The sequence below is a fragment of the Pygocentrus nattereri genome, chromosome 13, assembly GCF_015220715.1.
Source record: "Pygocentrus nattereri isolate fPygNat1 chromosome 13, fPygNat1.pri, whole genome shotgun sequence".
NCBI lineage: Eukaryota > Metazoa > Chordata > Actinopteri > Characiformes > Serrasalmidae > Pygocentrus > Pygocentrus nattereri.
Genome location: NC_051223.1, coordinates 22,622,825 through 22,640,764, shown reverse-complemented (window position 1 = coordinate 22,640,764; position 17,940 = coordinate 22,622,825). Strand labels below are relative to the sequence as shown.

Genomic DNA, 17,940 nt, shown 5'->3' with positions numbered 1-17,940 from the left:
GTATCTATCAATACTGTGTGAGAGACCAAACCCATACATCGGATAACACTAAGTATAATATAACAGCAGGCTGTCGCAAGCTGCACCTAATTTACAAAAAGGGCTTTTTTTTAACACTGTGTATTTGATCTTGATGTCCAACAACTGTAGAAATCCTTTTATCACAACAGAAAGCGGTCCCCATAAAGGTAGTGGCTTTTTCTCAAAGCTTTATTTTCACACGCAGACTAATGACAACCCTCTCTCCTCTTTTTCCAACATACAATACTTCCATAAGCTATGGACACTGTTCATCACCACGGCAACAACACTAGGCAGATATAACATTCTGTCAGATAGAGTAGTTCAACTGTGAAGATACAGAGACCATCAATATTTATTCCAGTCAAGGTTACACACAAATATACTCTTCAAAAGCAAAGTCTAAATGAAGTAGAAATCAATTTGGGGGAAAAAAAAACAAACAAAAAAAACACAAAAAGATCACATACCGACAAACACACACATACATTCTGAATGAAGACAGACCCACCTGCAGGTGCAGCTGGACGAACCGTGGGACACATGAATGCCTGAAAGCTGGAAGCACAAAGTTCGCTCACCGTCCCCATCTCCAAGAACGGTCTGACTCTGAACTCACTTCAGAGAATGTGTGATGAGAACTGGGTTTGGAGAAGTGAGTGTGCGTTTTCGAGAAATAGAAAAATAGAGAGAGAAAGCACAGGACCCTCCTTTAGCTTCCTCTTTTTTGTCTTCCTTAAGCAGGAAGGAGAAGTTGTGCAGAATGGATTCTAATGCGTGATTCCTCTTCTAGTGGAGTTGTTGCTTTTAAATGAAAGCGCTCTTAGAGCTGTGGAGCTTTTCGGAAGGCGCGGAGCTGCTTTCTCGTTCCCTCGCTCCTCCAAAACCCCCTCCACACTGGTGTGTGCGCGCTGTCTGTCACAGCCTCTCACACATTCTCCCTATCTGACTCTGTGCCTCCTCTCCTCCCTCTCAATAACTCCATCTCTCTCTTCCTTCTATTCACTGCCACATTGTCTCTTTATTCCTCACACACAGCTCTCCTCTTTCTAACTGTCTCTCTCTCACTCTCTCTTTTCCCCCTGTGTTTCTGTTTGCACGGAGCTCTATCGTTAAGTCCCTGCTCTTGCTCTGAAATAGTCTCAGAGCAGATAGGTTTCATACACACACGCACAGGCTCATTAACACTTTTCAAGATACCTCCTCACTCACGCCCACATAAGGCACATAGGCCAGTTTAGTCAGCGCACAACAACGCTGGCATCTAAGTAATGCAAGGCTATAGACCTAAATATATACAGAAGTAATCACAAGGGAAACCTCTTACTGTACATATGCAGTAAGACACACACACACACACATACATACTTATGTATGAGGTTGAGGTTAGTGATATACGCAGACCCTGGAGGTCCTCTACACCAAACTCATCTAACCATGTCTTTATGGACCCCATTTTGTGCACAGAAGAACAGACAGACATGCTGTAACAGAAAAGGGCCTTCCCCAAAAGCATGTAATTATCTAAAATGTCTTTGTATGCTATCAAATTAACATGACCCTTTACTGGATTGAAGAAAGTTTACTGTTGAGAATATGCATTCTGGTAGGTAACACTCTCCTGGTATCAGCCAAATTCAGATTTGTCCATCAGGCTGCCAGATAGTGAAGCGTGAACATGTTTCCACTGCTCCAGAGTCCAGTGATGGTGTCCTTCACACCACTCCAGCCAATACTTGGCACAGCATCTAGTGATCACGTGTGCAGCTGCTCAGCCATCAAAAACTTCATAAACTTCATAAAGCCCATAATGTGCATTTCTTGTGCTGATATTACAGTGTAGAACTCTAGTGAGCGACGCAAGAAAGGATAGGCAATATTTTATATGCTACATGCTTCATCACTCAGCCTCACTCTGTGAGTTTGCAGGGCTGTTGCTTTGTGGCTGAGCTGTTGTTTCATCTTAAACACTTCTATTTCACTACATTAGCACTTACAGCGGACCAGGGCAGATCTAGCAGGGCAGATATTTTACAAACTGAACTGTGACAAAGGTGACATCCTATGATAGTGCTGAGCTCTAGTGTCACTGAGTTCCTCAGTACAACACATTCTACTGCCAGTGTTTGTCTATGGAATTGGAAATGGATTTTAAAAATACAGTATGTCACAAAAGTGAATACACCCCTCACATTTCTGCAAATATTTTATTACATCTTTTCATGGGACAACACTATAGAAATGAAACTTGGATATGACTTAAGGTAGTCAGTTTACAGATTGTATAGCAGTATAGATTTACTGTCTGAAAATAACACACAGTCATTAATGTCTAAATAGCTGGCAACACAAGTGAGTACACCTCACAGTGTATTGTGCCCAATTGTGTTATTGTCCCTCCCTGGTGTCATGTGACTCGTTAGAGTTACAAGGTTCCAGGTGTGAATGGGGCGCAGGGCTGTTAAATTTGGTGTTTTGGGTACAATTTGCTCATACTGGCCACTGGATATTCAACATGGTACCTCATGGCAAAGAACTCTCTGAGGATCTGAGAAATAGAATTGGTCCTCTCCACAAAGAAGGCCTGGGCTGTAAGAAGGTTGATAAAAGCCTGAAATTGAGCTATAGCACGGTGGCCAACGTCATACAGTGGTCAGGTTCATACTTGGAACAGGCCTTGCCAGGGTCGACCAAAGAAGTTGAGTCTACATGTTCAGCGTCATATCCAGAGGTTGGCTTCAAAAATAGACACATGAGTGCTGCCAGCATTGGTGCAGAGGTTCAAGAAGTGGGAGGTCAGCTTGTCAGTGGTCAGACCATGCGGCGCACACTGCATCAACTCGGTCTGCATGGCCGTCGTCCCAGGAGGAAGCCTCTTCTGAAGCTGACGCACAAGAAAGCCTAGAAACAGTTTGCTGAAGACAAGCAGTTGTTTGGCTCAGATGGTGTCCAGCATGTGTGGTGGCGCCCTAGTGAGGAGTACCAAGACAACTGTCTCTTGCCTACAGTCAAGCATGGTGGTGGTAGCATCATGGTCTGGGGCTGTATGAGTGCTACGGGCACTGGGGAGCTCCAGTAACAATGTGTGCAGCTCTGGGGAATCCCATGCCCAAGAGTGTTATGGCATTGCTAGATAACAATGGTGATCACACAAAATATTGACACTTTGAGCACAATTTGGACATGTTCACTGTTAGGTGTACTCACTTGTGTTGGCAGCTATTTAGACATTAATGGCTGCGTGTTGAGTTATTTTTAGAAGACAGTAAATCTATATTGCTATAAAAGCTGCATACTGACTACTTTAAGTTATATCTGAGTTTCATTTCTATAGTGTTGTGCCATTAAACGATTTATATATATATATATATATATATATATATATATATATATATATATATATATATATATATATATATATTAGCAGAAATGTGAGGGATGTACTCATTTTTGTGAGATACTGTGTGTGTGTGTGTGTGTGTGTGTGTGTGTGTGTGTATTACAGTACTCGTCACATAAGAAACACAAACAATCAGGTGTCTGTAGCAAAAATCTGCCAGTTGTGATCTTGGCCGATTTTGTTTGTGCATCCCTTGTGCATGTCATCAGTTTCATCCTCTTACCTATCTTAACTCATTAATGTCCTATTTTGAATAATGTCCTATTCTTAATGCCATATTTTATATTTGACATTTTCTTTGATCAAAAGGTTCTCTATGCTTGTCTGAGCACAAATTTGAAGAATGTTTTCAAATGAATTCATCCAGGTGGCTAAAATGTGATGTTTATCAACTAATTCACATCATCTAGTTCGAATTTGATTGCGAACTAAAGTATGAAAACAACATATAATCAGAAAACACATATTGTGAATTGTTGTTCATCAAAAGTTCAAAGTTAAAAAAAAACACACTTCATGTCCTTAAAATCAAACAGAACAAGTTCCATTCTTTTTCCACAGAGTGCAACAGTGTAGTCTGGCTGTTCACATCAGCATTACTCAACAGGCACCACACTTAAGAACAATAACAGTGCACAGGCGTGTGTATTACCAGCTTTACTGATAGCGACTTACAGATGGTGATTTTTACTCTGGAATGATTACAGGCAGACTTGTAAAAACTACAGACATTGTAGTACTAGACTAAATTCACTTAAATTACAGTACCTCTCCAGGAAAAAAACAGCTTCAATATCAACTATACCAACTTAAGTATCATACTTAAGAAAATCATTGTGACAATCTCCAAGTATTTTTTTTTGTTTTGATAGTTAAACATATTGTTATTATAAGTGTTATCCCAAAGAAACACATGAAGCAGTGCTGAAAGTGTGTGGTTAGGAAACTCTTATGAGATAGATATGTGAGGTCCTGCAGGAAAACCCACCCAGAACTTTCCAGATCCCTCCTAAATGTTCCCTCCTAAACTAAATTTTATCTGCTACCACTCATGCAGTGGGTCACTCCCTTCCTACTCTTTCATCCCAAACTCATACTGCAACCTATTACTCCAACTACATCAACCAATGTGGCCATATATATATATATATATATATATATATATATATATATATATAAACAGAATATATATATATACACACATATATATATATATATATATATATATATATATATATATATATATATATATATATATATATATATATATATGTGTGTGTGTGTGTGTGTGTATGTGTGTAGTTCCTATAGAGACAGTGGTCTAGGTTTTATTTATTACATCTTTTTTAACAGTGACAGTGATGCTTCTGTCTTTTATATTTACAACAGGAACACACTAAAACAGGTCAACAAAAATATATAACTTTTTTTATCATTCTCTCATTTACTCTCTCCCAGGTAGAAACCAGTCCAGCGCAGTTTGCAGTGATCTGCTCCTCCACATCACAAATATTCTCCACATTTTCACCTTTTCTAAATGCCCACTTGAGCTATGGTGGCACATAATAGGCAGGAAAGGAGAACAATGCAAGAAAATGAAATGAACTCTGAAGTGAAATGTCAGCCAGCAGGGCTCTGTATAAACACAGGCTTCTGATCAAGACTTTTTGGAGCTGAAACATAATTTCACAGTTCTGACCATGATACTGGGTTACAACATAATACCATTACTTTATAGCATGCCAATAGGTAATGCAGGTAATATTTTGTTACATGGCAAATGTAACTTCAAAAGTAATTATAGCAATTCTGAAAGGCAGGATTTGACCACTAAAAACTTATTTGCTGCAAATTCCTTTATATATACATGCCATAATAGGCAATATTAATATGTACTGTAGAAGTCAATGAACAAAGTTTTAAAAACAAATGAGTTTGCAAACTCTGTTATAACAGTTAGGCTGAAGGAAGAAACAGTGTCAGGACTTTTTTTTTTAAGTATCCACATAACAGCACTGAACCAAAGGGCCAATAAACCTCCTCCAAGAGTCAGCAAACTCCTGTCAGTGTTATATGTGACTTTATTTTGCTTTCTCCACAATACGCCTCATGAGAGGGTGAAACTGAAAGGGGAGGATCTATTAGAGCAGAATAATGTCCAGATGCTTTAAATTGTTCTCATTTGTTCTGAGAATTTATTATTAGCACATTAGACCATCTGTTTTACCAACTCATTTTCAACTGTGCGCTGTGTTGTGCCCTTAATAAACAGGTTTTTCACTGGGGTTTTGAAAATATCTTAGAGATTAAAAGCCATGTTTGGCATTTTTGATTTAAATAGTATTACTTGCATACACAGTGTGCATTAAATACACTTAGGCACTTTAAATGATAAATGAGCCATTATTTATATGCCTTATATTTTACAGTATACTCATAAAAACTTAATAATAATTTAAAAAGTACAAGATTTATTAATTTATTCATTTTTAAGAACAATCCACTGGTACTTAAGGGAACCAAAAATGGCTCTTCAATGGCAATACTAGGCAGCACTATTGTTTTCAAGAGTGTAGAGGTTAATGGAGTACAGGTGCACATGTGAAGAGTGTCCTAAAACCTTACTAACATGTCTGTTTTAAAACTTCAACGCTCCTCCATGATTCATACCTGAAGAGTATATAAGAGGTGTTTATGTAATACATTCAGAGAGTAGCCCACAAGAAATGTACTACATTCCCTCAGCAGGCACTCAGCTTTGGCTGAACAACAATGCAATCTTTGTTTGGAATCTTAAGGTTTACTATCTGCTTTGTCAGATAGTATGCTTCGAAAACAAGAGCCGATAAGCTTGTATACACACACTGAGGTGTTTATCACATGCTACCTGTGCTGGTGGGCTTGCATCCTTCCCTTTTGGGGTCACCAATATTGGTGCCTTCAGACAATCTAGTTTTGCTTTTGTCATGGGCCTCACAGCATCGGCTGATTTTTATCGACCACTTGGTGCAGAAATATGAATGAGGTCTCAGGGACATGACATGACTTTAACATCGTTGTAAACTAGCAGTGAAGTTCCGCACCTGGAGGCCAGAAAAGAACTATTAAGGCCTTCTGACCAGCAACATGCACCCAAACATATGCACACACAACAGAACGAGATAGTAATACTGCAAGTTGGAAGTTTGCTACTTAACTGAGGTCTTGACTCAAAAGGGAAATTCCACTGATTTCTCAGTATTTTTACATAAATCAGTCATTCAGCGTGGTTTGACATGAAATAGTGAGTTGTACAGAAACTTACTGTGTAAGCTTTCTTTACAATAGTGGTGATAGTGACCAGAAGTTTCCAAAGTCTCCAACACAAATATAGCCATCTTACTAACCATTGAAAGAAACCAGTGAACCTACACATGTTGTGTGAGTTTTACATGTAATGTTTATAATAATAAAATAGTGATGAATCCAAAAACTTTGTTTTTGTTTGGGCTTACTTTTCCTTACAATGAGTTTGAAGGATGAGCTGCATTTTCATCTCAACTGCACAGCTAAACTATACTTATTTGTTGCTAGTCTGCTGATGCACAGACCTGCTTGTTCTCATGGATACAGATATTTTTGAAAGCATTCTTTCTTTGGCCTACTGCCTGCGCAAAAACAGTGTTTTAGGTCACTGAAAATGGAGCTTTTGGACAATGCTGTCCAGGCTGGAGATTTTAAATGTGGACAGATGTTTCTGAAAATGCTGACATGTTTGCTGCTGTTTGATGATCAGTGAACATGCTTTAAGATCCTGCATCACTGCCATGGCTGATAACCCGGCTGTTTCTGTGTGCTCAGTAATATCAAATTCGAATACATGATGTTACCAGGCATTCAAAGTAATTTAATTGTTCTTGCTTTATTATTAGAGGAGAAATGATCTGAACAGCAAAGCTCTACAAGTTCTGGTAGAATAAGACTATCTTCCTAATAGTACTTACTGAAAGTATGGAGATATTCTGAAAAATCAGTGGAATTCCCCTTTAAGTCTTTTATCTAGACAGAATTTACATAGAATATAATGTGGGCATCAGTCTGCTAAAACTGAAACTGACCATGTTTTGAAAGCAGCAGGTCTTCGAGCTTGTTATCTGCGTCATTGTGACTATTTCTGTTGATTGTTGCCGGGTGGCACGTACTATCATCCACGTGTGTGGAGGGCTGCTGTTTCAATCATCGTCTGATCATAATAACAGATCACATTTTTGAAGTTGTTTCTCTTTCTGTAGCTTAAGCATAGCACAGGGACTATCAGCAAGAAGGAAAGATTAAGAGGAAGGGAAAGAAGAGAAATCTGAAGACTGAATTCAAAGCATGTAAATGAACAACTCGCAGCAGGAAAACTGTAATGATATGGGCTGGAGCGATAGAGGTTTTGTCACTATTGCTCTGTAAAAACAAAAACAGAGGGTTGTAGCAATGTAGCATACACCATGTTTCACAAATACAATGTCTTGCCAGTTTATTAGGTACATGATACACCCGGTTCACCTACTCACTTTGGCCATTTTATCAGAAACATTTGCTACATATGTGCACTTTGTAGATAAATTGTGCAGCAAGAGATGGGATACAGTCAGTAATTCTATACCTACAAAGTGTACCTATATGGTAAGTGTACCTGAAAAATGGCCAATGAGTGTAGGTAGTACTGAATCTAGTCTTTTATTGTTCTCTGATTGCAGGATTTTGACTTTGTACGTGGAAATAATGACTGTTTTCAACATAATGTAATTATTTTAACATTATTCTGAAAACTAATACATTATTTTAACATACTACACAGCGCAGTGTGTATTATGAGTTTCAATACAGTATTTATTTTAATAATCTCCTTCCAGCATTTTGCATTTTAAGTGGGAAACTCCAGTGGGTGTCGTTAATGGTCGGCCTCTTAAGCCATGGATGTTCTGATGACAGCTCTGAATGATTTTTTTTCCCCCATCACAGGTTCTTTAAAACAATGTACTTTCCTTTACAACTACACCATAGCACCCACTGTATCCATCATGCCCCTCTCCTGAGACCCCCTCCACACTACCCAAAGGCAGCGAAGATTGGACATGGACATATGTGCTTTTTTTTTCCAAAAAGCAGTTTAAAATGAAAGCTGAAGTTGTAGAAAAGTCTCTGACCAAATATTCATTCAAGTTAGCCAGCTAGGTTGGCATTAATTGGCTAGTAAAATACTTTAAATTAGACTGAGCTTAATCTTAGATGTACCTTGTTATTTCACCCTACTAACAGGCATCTTTGCATTAACTGCCCATCACTGCACGCTGCTATGATTAAGTAACTTGGCTATTAGGATACTTGATAGTGAATATTATAACGTTATCCAAGCCAGCTGTGGACAGAGAAAAAAAAAATGAAAAAATCAAGTCATTCATTGTTGTCCGTTCACATCTCATTGAATATTTACAGCCCACATAATGTGTTAATTTCAGATAAATTAGTTAAGTGTTTTATAATTAATATAATGTTAGCATTCTTCCCTTCGTACTCTTATAACAATACACAACAGCACACAATGGTTTATCCTTAGGTAACATTACTGAAATACTATCTGAGATAACAGAGATGAGGAATGTAGAATGTAGTTGGACTGTGTGTATGTGTGAGTGAATCTGCTTTTTTGCTGATATTGAATGGCATGAATCACTCAGTAGTATACTGAAAACATGGCCTAAAGGAACACTCAACGTTAGATATGAATGTTATTTTATATACAGAACATGTAGACTTCAAGGCCCAATCCTATTTCTTCTTTTTACCCCTACCCCTTCATTTCGAGTGTCACCCTAACCCCTTGGAACTGAGTTAAAGGTGGCTGTGGTTGAAATCTTGCCCTACAAAATGGGAGAAACCTCAAATAAATAAAATAAATAATAAATAAAAGCCATTGCTTCGTTAACAGGCTTCTAGCGGTGCTCTGTATGCGACCCGGCCCGTCTTCAGTGATAGCAGAGAAGAGAAAGCAACTTTGCTGTTGGGTTTTACTCACATTTAGGGCATCATATGCTTTCAAAGAGGGGATAAAAGACAATTATTTATTATCGCCCACCATTAAATCTTTGGTGATACGAAGCTGAAGTCACCTCTTCACCAGCTTCTTGTTTGAATTTTGGAACAGAAAATTTAGCTAGCTAGCTACTGAAACATTAGCATGCTATTAGCAATTTATTATGCCTGTTATGAATAAAACGAACATAATACATTGAAACGACATTAAACTAAGATATTACAATGGTTATCGTAATTTTTTAACTGAGAAAATACTTTGGTTTACGTTGTTTCTTTTTTAGTCATTCATAAAAGCCACCTTTTAACACGAAAAGAGGGTTTGCAATAATGTAAAACATTAGTAAATCTGCCCAGTGAAATACTAGTTAAAGGTTTTAGGAGCTATTTGCTTTTACAAACATGTAACATTTGTCACACAGCAATATGAAAATGGTCATCGTCTGAAGACGCATCATCATCATCATCAGTAATTGCCAGTTTTCCTCTCACGTCCCAATACAGTTATCTCATCAATTCACACAGCAGGGAGTGACAGCATGCAGACAAGTTGCCTGCCTCTCAGAGAATACAAAATAAAGACAGCACATCATAAATACGCCAATGTCTGTCCTTCACTTATGAGTATCACAGAAACCCCTTCATGCCTTAGAATGTACAGCACACAGGATTTCTCTTTCTGGCCTTTAATACCCACTTCACTGTTCATTCAAGTGCAAAACTCTCATGTAAATAGTATGTGTGCTATATTCACTACAAGAGGCTCTTAGAGACTCTCAGAGACCCAAACACTCTAACCCCTATTCCCTGCCACAGACCCACAGTCTCCATGCCAACCAGTGTCTCTCAGTCTCCGCATGTCTTTCTATCTTTCTGTCTATCCATTCATCATCCATCCATATGCTATAACACAATGATGAGACCAAAAGTAGTACAGTATTGATATGCAATGTGTTCTAACTGCATGGTTTTTATATATTTATCAACAGCTCAACCACAGTACAGTTTTGTGGAGTAGAGCTCCCCCTACTGAGCATTCTGACCAAGTACAAGATTAGCTGATGCCTGTAAATCAAAATTTAGCTTTTAGGGTGTTTGTTGTCCCTGTAGCAGACCCAACCAAAGTAGTTTAACAATAAACTTAAAAAGTATGTGAATGTCTGTTGTAACAAAAGCTATACATTCACATGCAAAGGTTTGAAAATAGCTACATGTTTTTGTGTTGTTTAATTTTTTTCCCCAAATATAGTAAAGTCAACAAATAACCAGTAATTGTGCATTACAATGTGCAGGCGTGTGTTCTCTGTGCAGGATGTGTTAACTTATTTTCACTTAGAAAATCAACAAAACATGTCATTTGACCAGGGGTGCTCAAACTTTTGCACACAAATGCACACTGAATGTATTTAAATTCATTTACGCAAAAAGCATGTTTGAAAGACAAGGTCACATGAAACAACATTGCTACTGACGAGAAAGAGCAGATCAGGAGGAGAGAAGTGAGTTGACGGATGGCTGAAGGAGGTGAAATGAGGACAGGCTCAGAGGTTTCCTGTGAGGCTTTGCTTCTTCCTGGATGCGACACATTGCCACGTCTGCAGCTGCAACCGTGGCAGTGCTGAGAGACCTCAGTCACCTGCATGTGCACATGCACAACCACACATAAAAATCTGAGGTGCCTAAAGTTTTCTTGTTGTCTTTTTTGGCCTGCCACACTACAAACTAATGTTTTCTCTCTTAGAAAAATCAAGTAAACTGCTACACACCATTTAAAGAAGGGAGAATTAAGATTCAACATGTATAAAAGGCCTCTTACAGTGCATAAATATGTATAAAATTTCAGGGAAACATTTGGACAAAAAGGGTTAAAAATGAAAAATTTCAAACCCCTTTATGGTACACCAAGTATAAACTATAACAAAGCTGCAGATTCTGCATCAACTGCACTGCATTAAGACTAACTTGGTGGTGGTGTGTTAGTGTGTGTTGTGCTGGTGCGAGTGGACCAGACACAGCCATGCTGCTGGACTTCTTCAACACTCTCTGTGCATTCCTTTAGACACACCTACCTTTTTAGTTCACCTTGTAAATGTAAAATTAAAAATCTGTTGCTAGTAGTTTGTGTTGCTCATCCTCTAGTCCTTCATCAATGGTCACAGGATGCTGTTGGCTGGATATTTTTGCTGGTGGACTATTCTCAGTCCAGCAGTGACACTGAGATGTTTAAAACTCCCGCTGCACTACTGTGTCTGATCCACTTGTACCAGCGTAACACACACTAACACACCACTATCATGTCAATGTCACTGCAGTGCTGAAAATCATCCACCACCTAAATAATACCTGCTCTTTGGTGGATGATTTGGGGTCCAATGATGAATGGACCGAGAGAAAAGCTTCAAAATTGCTTGGAACAAAACCTCTTTGCAGTATCTTATATTAGTAGTTAACAACGCCTTTGCCTTCTCCTGTAATGTTGATACACAAGCTGCAAAAGAATATTAGATATCACTATTCTGATTTAAAAAGTTTAATGATTCTGTACCTACTACAAATTATTTGGTAAGTATCATGACTTAGGAAAAAATATAAGTCTGTTCAGTGCAAGTAAAGTCAATATTTGCCATTTCTTTGTGTTGCAGATTAAGGCAGTGGTGTCTGCCAAGGTCCAGTGTGGCTGCAGGTTTTCATTTCAAACAAGCTGATGGATTAAATTAGTGAAATCAGGTGTGCTTCTGCTCATTTGTAATTAAAACTTGCAGCTGCAACGGGTCTTAGCAGATAATACTGGACTCTTTTTTTCCTTTTTTTTTCTTTTATTTTAATCCATATATTTGCAAATGTCTATAGGGCATATATGCAAAAGTTTGAGAATCCCAGTCAATTTACATGTTTTGTTGATTCTTTAAGTAAAAATAAGTTAACATATCCTGTGATATAGTGCAAAATGTTAAACATTATTAATAATAATAATAATAATAATAATAATAATAATAAGATGTGCTATAACTAAAAAAAATTTTTAATGTTTCATTTTTCAGCAAATAAACTGTAAGTGTGTGTTAAAATGTGCACAGGTGTGTTGTCAGTGTTAACTTACATTAACTTAGAAAATCCACAAAACGTCATTTCACCTGGGGTGCCCAAACTTTTGCATAAGACTGCATATATATATATATATATATATATATATATATATATATATATATATATATATATATATATATATATATATGTATAGCTGATATCACAATACTTTTTTAACATTTTTATAATTACAGTTTATTACACTACTGTAACAACACACATTTACACACAATATATTAATAAGTATCAAATCTGTAAAAATAGCACTGCAGCTTCATTTAGAGTGGTTATCTATGGAAAATGATCAGCTTGATAAAAAATAGCACAGCAGTTTATTTTTTTCATTCTAAAACTAGCTTTGTGATGTTACCTCTGCATTTACACATGTCAACATATTCAGTCTACTGCAGTTTAGCTCTGCCTGTTCACACTGTGTTTCAGCCTGGACTCATTTTTAAATGAGGCACTTCACATGGCAACCTATCAAAACAGAGCTCATTTACATTGATGAATTTTAGAGGCACAGTAGCAAAAAAAAATGTAAGGGGTTGAAAATGTTCATGTAAAATTAGTTATCACTGTTTTCAGTACACAAACAGATGTAGAGATGATAAAAGAAATTCAGGGAAAATAATAAAATATAAGAAAAATGTCTGTGTAATTGTATATCATATGTAGTATGCGCCATAACATTCACCTAATTCACACCTATCAGGATTTAAGGATTTAAACTGTGCTATAAAGTCTCAGACTTTGTTTAGTATGACAATTAGAACCTAAAATGTATATTTATTTTACACTGAAAGGTTTTAAATGACACACACACATCCATCAGGGGATTCTAGGGTTTTATCTGCGATGTAAAACAATGCTGCAAACAGTAATTACACTCATTACGTCTATCAAACAGAGGCAAAACAGTCACAGTTATAATACAGAAGAGAAGCTCAGTATGTGATTACAGTAAATTACGCTTGGCCCAGTAGTGAGGTATCAGGTGTTGCTGGTATGTATGAAGTGGAAGTGGGTGGAGTGCTCGGAGTTCCTGTTGTTGAAATGTTATGAAATGTTTTCTTTCTTCCTGTCTGTCTGTCTCATATAAATTCAATTTACAACACATTTAACAATTAATCCTTACTATGATTCTGACACATAAGACTATCAAAAGTCTCCACGATATTTGCATTACATACACACATACAAACACAAAGAAAGCAGTGCATGGGATGTCTCGGCAGAGATGTCAGACAGGAAATCCTGTTATACCCTTTCTGCTTGTCTAACACTTCATGAAGGAACAACATAACATATACTACAAAAGAATTAGATCACCCAAATAACATCTGCAAACAATGTTTCCGCACTTTTTATATGGAAAAATTATGAGAGACAGAAAACACTGAAATGCTCAGTTCTATGCTCTATACTATGTACTATGCCTTCCTCCCTCTCTCTCTGTCTCTCTCTCTCTCTCTCTCTCTCTCTCACACACACACACACACACACACAGACACAGACAGACACACAGCCAGAACTGATAAAGGAAAAGTGCTAACACTGCTAAAGTGTTATATGGTCAAATGTATGTATAACTCCTAATGCTCTACCGGCTACTACTAGTATTAAGAAATGCACTGCCTCTCGGTCACACACATGCTAAACAAACAAGCTAAAGACCTTTAAGCAAACCAAGAGAAGAGTATTTACGACGTGTCAGGTGCATTTCTACTGTACCAAAGTAAGCCGGTTACTATCTGGCCCTTAAGATCAATTAGCATTAAGACACAGCCCTGAAACTTTACTAACGTTAGATGGCGACCTTCACTAAGTTCGTGTCCGGTCACAACCGTATATCTGTTAGTATCTGTAGGCCTGCAGCTCCTCTCTGCACAGCCCTTCGCCGGTGAGACTAGAAACTTAATAATTCATTTCCCGAAAAGTCCCGCTTCATAAAAATCAACATCTCGATTTACCGTAAATGTCTGCCTCCATCTTCAGCAGTTCTTTGCCTCAGTTAGCTATGTGCTCTTATCCGGTCCGCGCTGTTATGAACATCACTGTTTTGGTCTCTCACTACTTCCATCCCACTCTCTAACACGTGGCCTCTACATCCTCTTCTCGCTTAGCTGTTCACTGAGCAGGTGTGGAGCCAAAGCGCAGCACAGCAGGACAACGTGGTAGTTTGTTTCCCACCCGTATTCCTAAAGGCTCCTCCCACCTAGGCCAGCATTTGCTAGTAGTTCAAATCACAACCAATCGGCGCAGCGCTGGTGAGACTCAACCGCTAAGCATTCCGGCGCAGGAGGCGGGATCTGACGGAAAACAGGTGGGGGACGACAGTTCAGCCTACAGCATGAATTCGTGTCGCTCAGTTGCCCTCAAACTTAACATATATTCATTGTAGCTTAGATCTACATGACGTAACGCAATGCAGTAGATTTACTGTTTGATTTCTTGAGGTTATAATATAAACGAAGATATTTCGCTCCTCAGCGGCACTTCTGAACTCGCCCACCAGGGGTCTCTCCACATTTATCTTAGGTTTACATGGAAGTCGAATTCTATGTCCCACTTTTCAGAAACCGCTTGAAACACACGTGAATGGTGAAGAAAGCAGAAGTGGGAGAGTTGTTGGTTTCTTCTGGTTAAGTATAGTTAACCATGAGACCGTGCTTTGAATACTCCCCAATAGCATTGTTTTACCGCTTAAATATATAGGGGGAAAGATATATAGGGGGAATTCCATCGATTTTTAAAAATTTCTGCAGAATTCAGGATGCAATGGTTACGGTATAAACAAAGTCATTCCGAGTGGTCTGATGTGAAATAAGGGAAAGAAACATAGAGAGGGAGCCTGATGTCTACAGAGCAACTATAGCCATTTTATTTACTATCCAAACCACCACTAATCTTTCACATATCCTCTGAGTTTATATATGTAATGCTGATGATGAAAATATAGTCTTCTGGTGGATTATTTTAGCTTAGGACACCCTCCATGTATCCCTCCACTATGAGTGGATTATAATAAATTGATTAAAATATATTTCAGACCAAAACTTTATCATATCACTAGTGTCTCACACAGGGTCTCACACTTCTGGAAGGATATATGCATAACCATTTCATGTTATAACTTTCTGTGAGGGAGCTTTTAGAGTTTGTGAACTCTACTGTGAACAATTCTGATGCAGAACTTTTCTCTAGAACTGAGCATTTTACACCAAAATCAGTTTGAATGATTTCGTTGACACATTAACCATTTCATTTTGAAAAATCTGTGAAGTTCACCTTAAATTGCATGCAGCACTTAATGTCATGATGCAAACGCACTGAAACATGTCAGTCAGTTGCACATAATTAAAATGTTCTATATCAAAAGTCTTGACAAAATAGTAAACTGAAAGACAGCAAACAATTTATTTATTTCATGTGCAACTGTTAGACAGATTTGAATCGTGTAAATCTAAAGTACCTCTCTTTTCAGTGTTTTACTTTAATATTTAGCTCTTAACGTTGAGAAGTACAGTACACAATTAATGTCAACCCGCATATTGCTGTAAAGTTGGTCACCGCATCACTATTAAGCATACAGTATCACTCTTAAACCAGATACAATGTGCATTCCATTAGAAAATATATTAATGCAAACATATAACCAACACTAAATGTATTTTGAAATCTAAATCCCAGATCAATAATGTTGCTGCAGCTGCAGTAGAGTTAGTGCTCAAGGCCCAGACGTTCTGTAGTTGTACCGTGAAGAAAGAGAAGATTACATAAACATGCAGTGTTTACAAATTGACAATCTCAATAAAGTCTGACACAGCAGTGAGTCGCCCTGTTTGGGATTTTATTTTTTAGGCTTTTTTTTTTTTTCAAGCGAAACAGAAATCACAAAAACATTCCTTCTGGGCACCAACTGTGCATTTTTGACATAGTTTCCTTGTTAAGTATCTCCACAGACGTTAAATTGCTTTTGTCTGCTACACACAAGCAAGCACTTGGTTATAATATGGAACATTCACAAAGACACACTTTTATATATAACACAGACTTTTTAAAGCCACAAACAGCGATTTCAGAAGATCAAAGTGAAATTGACAGTGTAAAAGAGAAAAGAGGTCAGGGATGTGATCCCATCAGGAATTGAAGTTGAGCTCCATGTGTTCAAATGGCATAAAGAAATCAGTTTTTTAGGTTTTAAATAGCTTTGCTTTACAGTTTGCTATGAATGTATAAAGCTCCTGCTATTTGGATTCATGTCACGATGGAGTATTTTGTCTTTGGTAAATAGATCATCTCAGAGATAGATCTATACCCTAAAGAAGGATTAGTCAAAAATGACAGTAACGGGTCCTTTACCACACGTTGGGGTCATTGCTCCTTCACTGACAGAATCAGCCGCGCTTTTTCTTAGCTGTAAGATTTTCTTTGGTTGTACGATTGTAAAGAAGCCATCAAGAGATGACTTAAAACCTCCCATTTAAGATATTGTAAAAGAGGCCTGAAGAAAATACTAATTAAAAATAATTAACCCCTTAAACTCTATAGGCATGTATGCTGGTCCACATCTAATTTCCTCATGCATAACTATCCATCCATCCATCCATTTTCTAAGCCGCTTCTCCGTCAGGGTCGCGGGGGGGTGCTGGAGCCTATCCCAGCAGTCTTCGGGCGGAAGGCAGGATACACCCTGGACAGGTCGCCAGTCCATCGCAGGGCAGACAGACAGACACAAACAGTCACTCACACCTAGGGGCAATTTAGCATGTCCAATTGGCCTGACTGCATGTCTTTGGACTGTGGGAGGAAACCGGAGAACCCAGAGGAAACCCACGCAGACACGGGGAGAACATGCAAACTCCACACAGAGAGGACCGCCCAGCCAGGGAATTGAACCCAGACCCTCCTTGCTGTGAGGTGACAGTGCTACCTGCCAAGCTACCGTGCTGCCAATGCATAACTATATGACTTAAAAAAGTTTCATAGTTGTTAATGAATGAGAGTAATACTAAGGCTATGGTTCAAGTCCCATAACCACAACTAAGATGGAGTTTTTGTGCAAAAATGTGAAGAAGTGTAGTGCTGAACTAGTTTGTGTAGCTGAGAGGTGATGTCAGGAGCATCATGGAGTCATCGACAGCAGCCTCGCCATGAGATTTTCCAACCCATGCATTCCCTCCCCTCACTTTCTCTTTCTCTCCTCCTCTTGCAACCACACAGTGTGGATTTTTGCTTCTGCTTTTGTCAGAGTGGAAATAATGAGAGTGGGCCAGACTCGCTGGCAGGCTGAGTAGCACAGGGAGCTTTTTACCGTCCCTCTGAGTGGGAAACGATACAATAAAATGGATTTCAGTAGGTTTATG

At 38.3% G+C, this 17,940-nt stretch overlaps 1 protein-coding gene across 3 annotated transcripts in view; it reads right to left on the bottom strand.

The window, feature by feature from the left end:
- Positions 1–14,720, bottom strand: part of cyth1b (cytohesin 1b) — a 75,168-nt gene extending 60,448 nt beyond the window's left edge. Inside the window, exon 1 of one of the 3 annotated variants that reach the window (XR_001857772.2) lies at positions 533–1,049. Coding sequence is in view for 2 of the 3 variants with exons in the window: in XM_017696084.2 (XP_017551573.1) it covers positions 533–611 (79 nt within the window). In the remaining variant the exon portion in view is untranslated. Of the gene's footprint in view, positions 1–532; positions 1,051–14,544 lie in introns of those variants that run through there. The other 2 variants (XM_017696087.2, XM_017696084.2) reach the window with 2 other exon arrangements.
- Between the last annotated feature and the right edge of the window lie 3,220 nt (positions 14,721–17,940).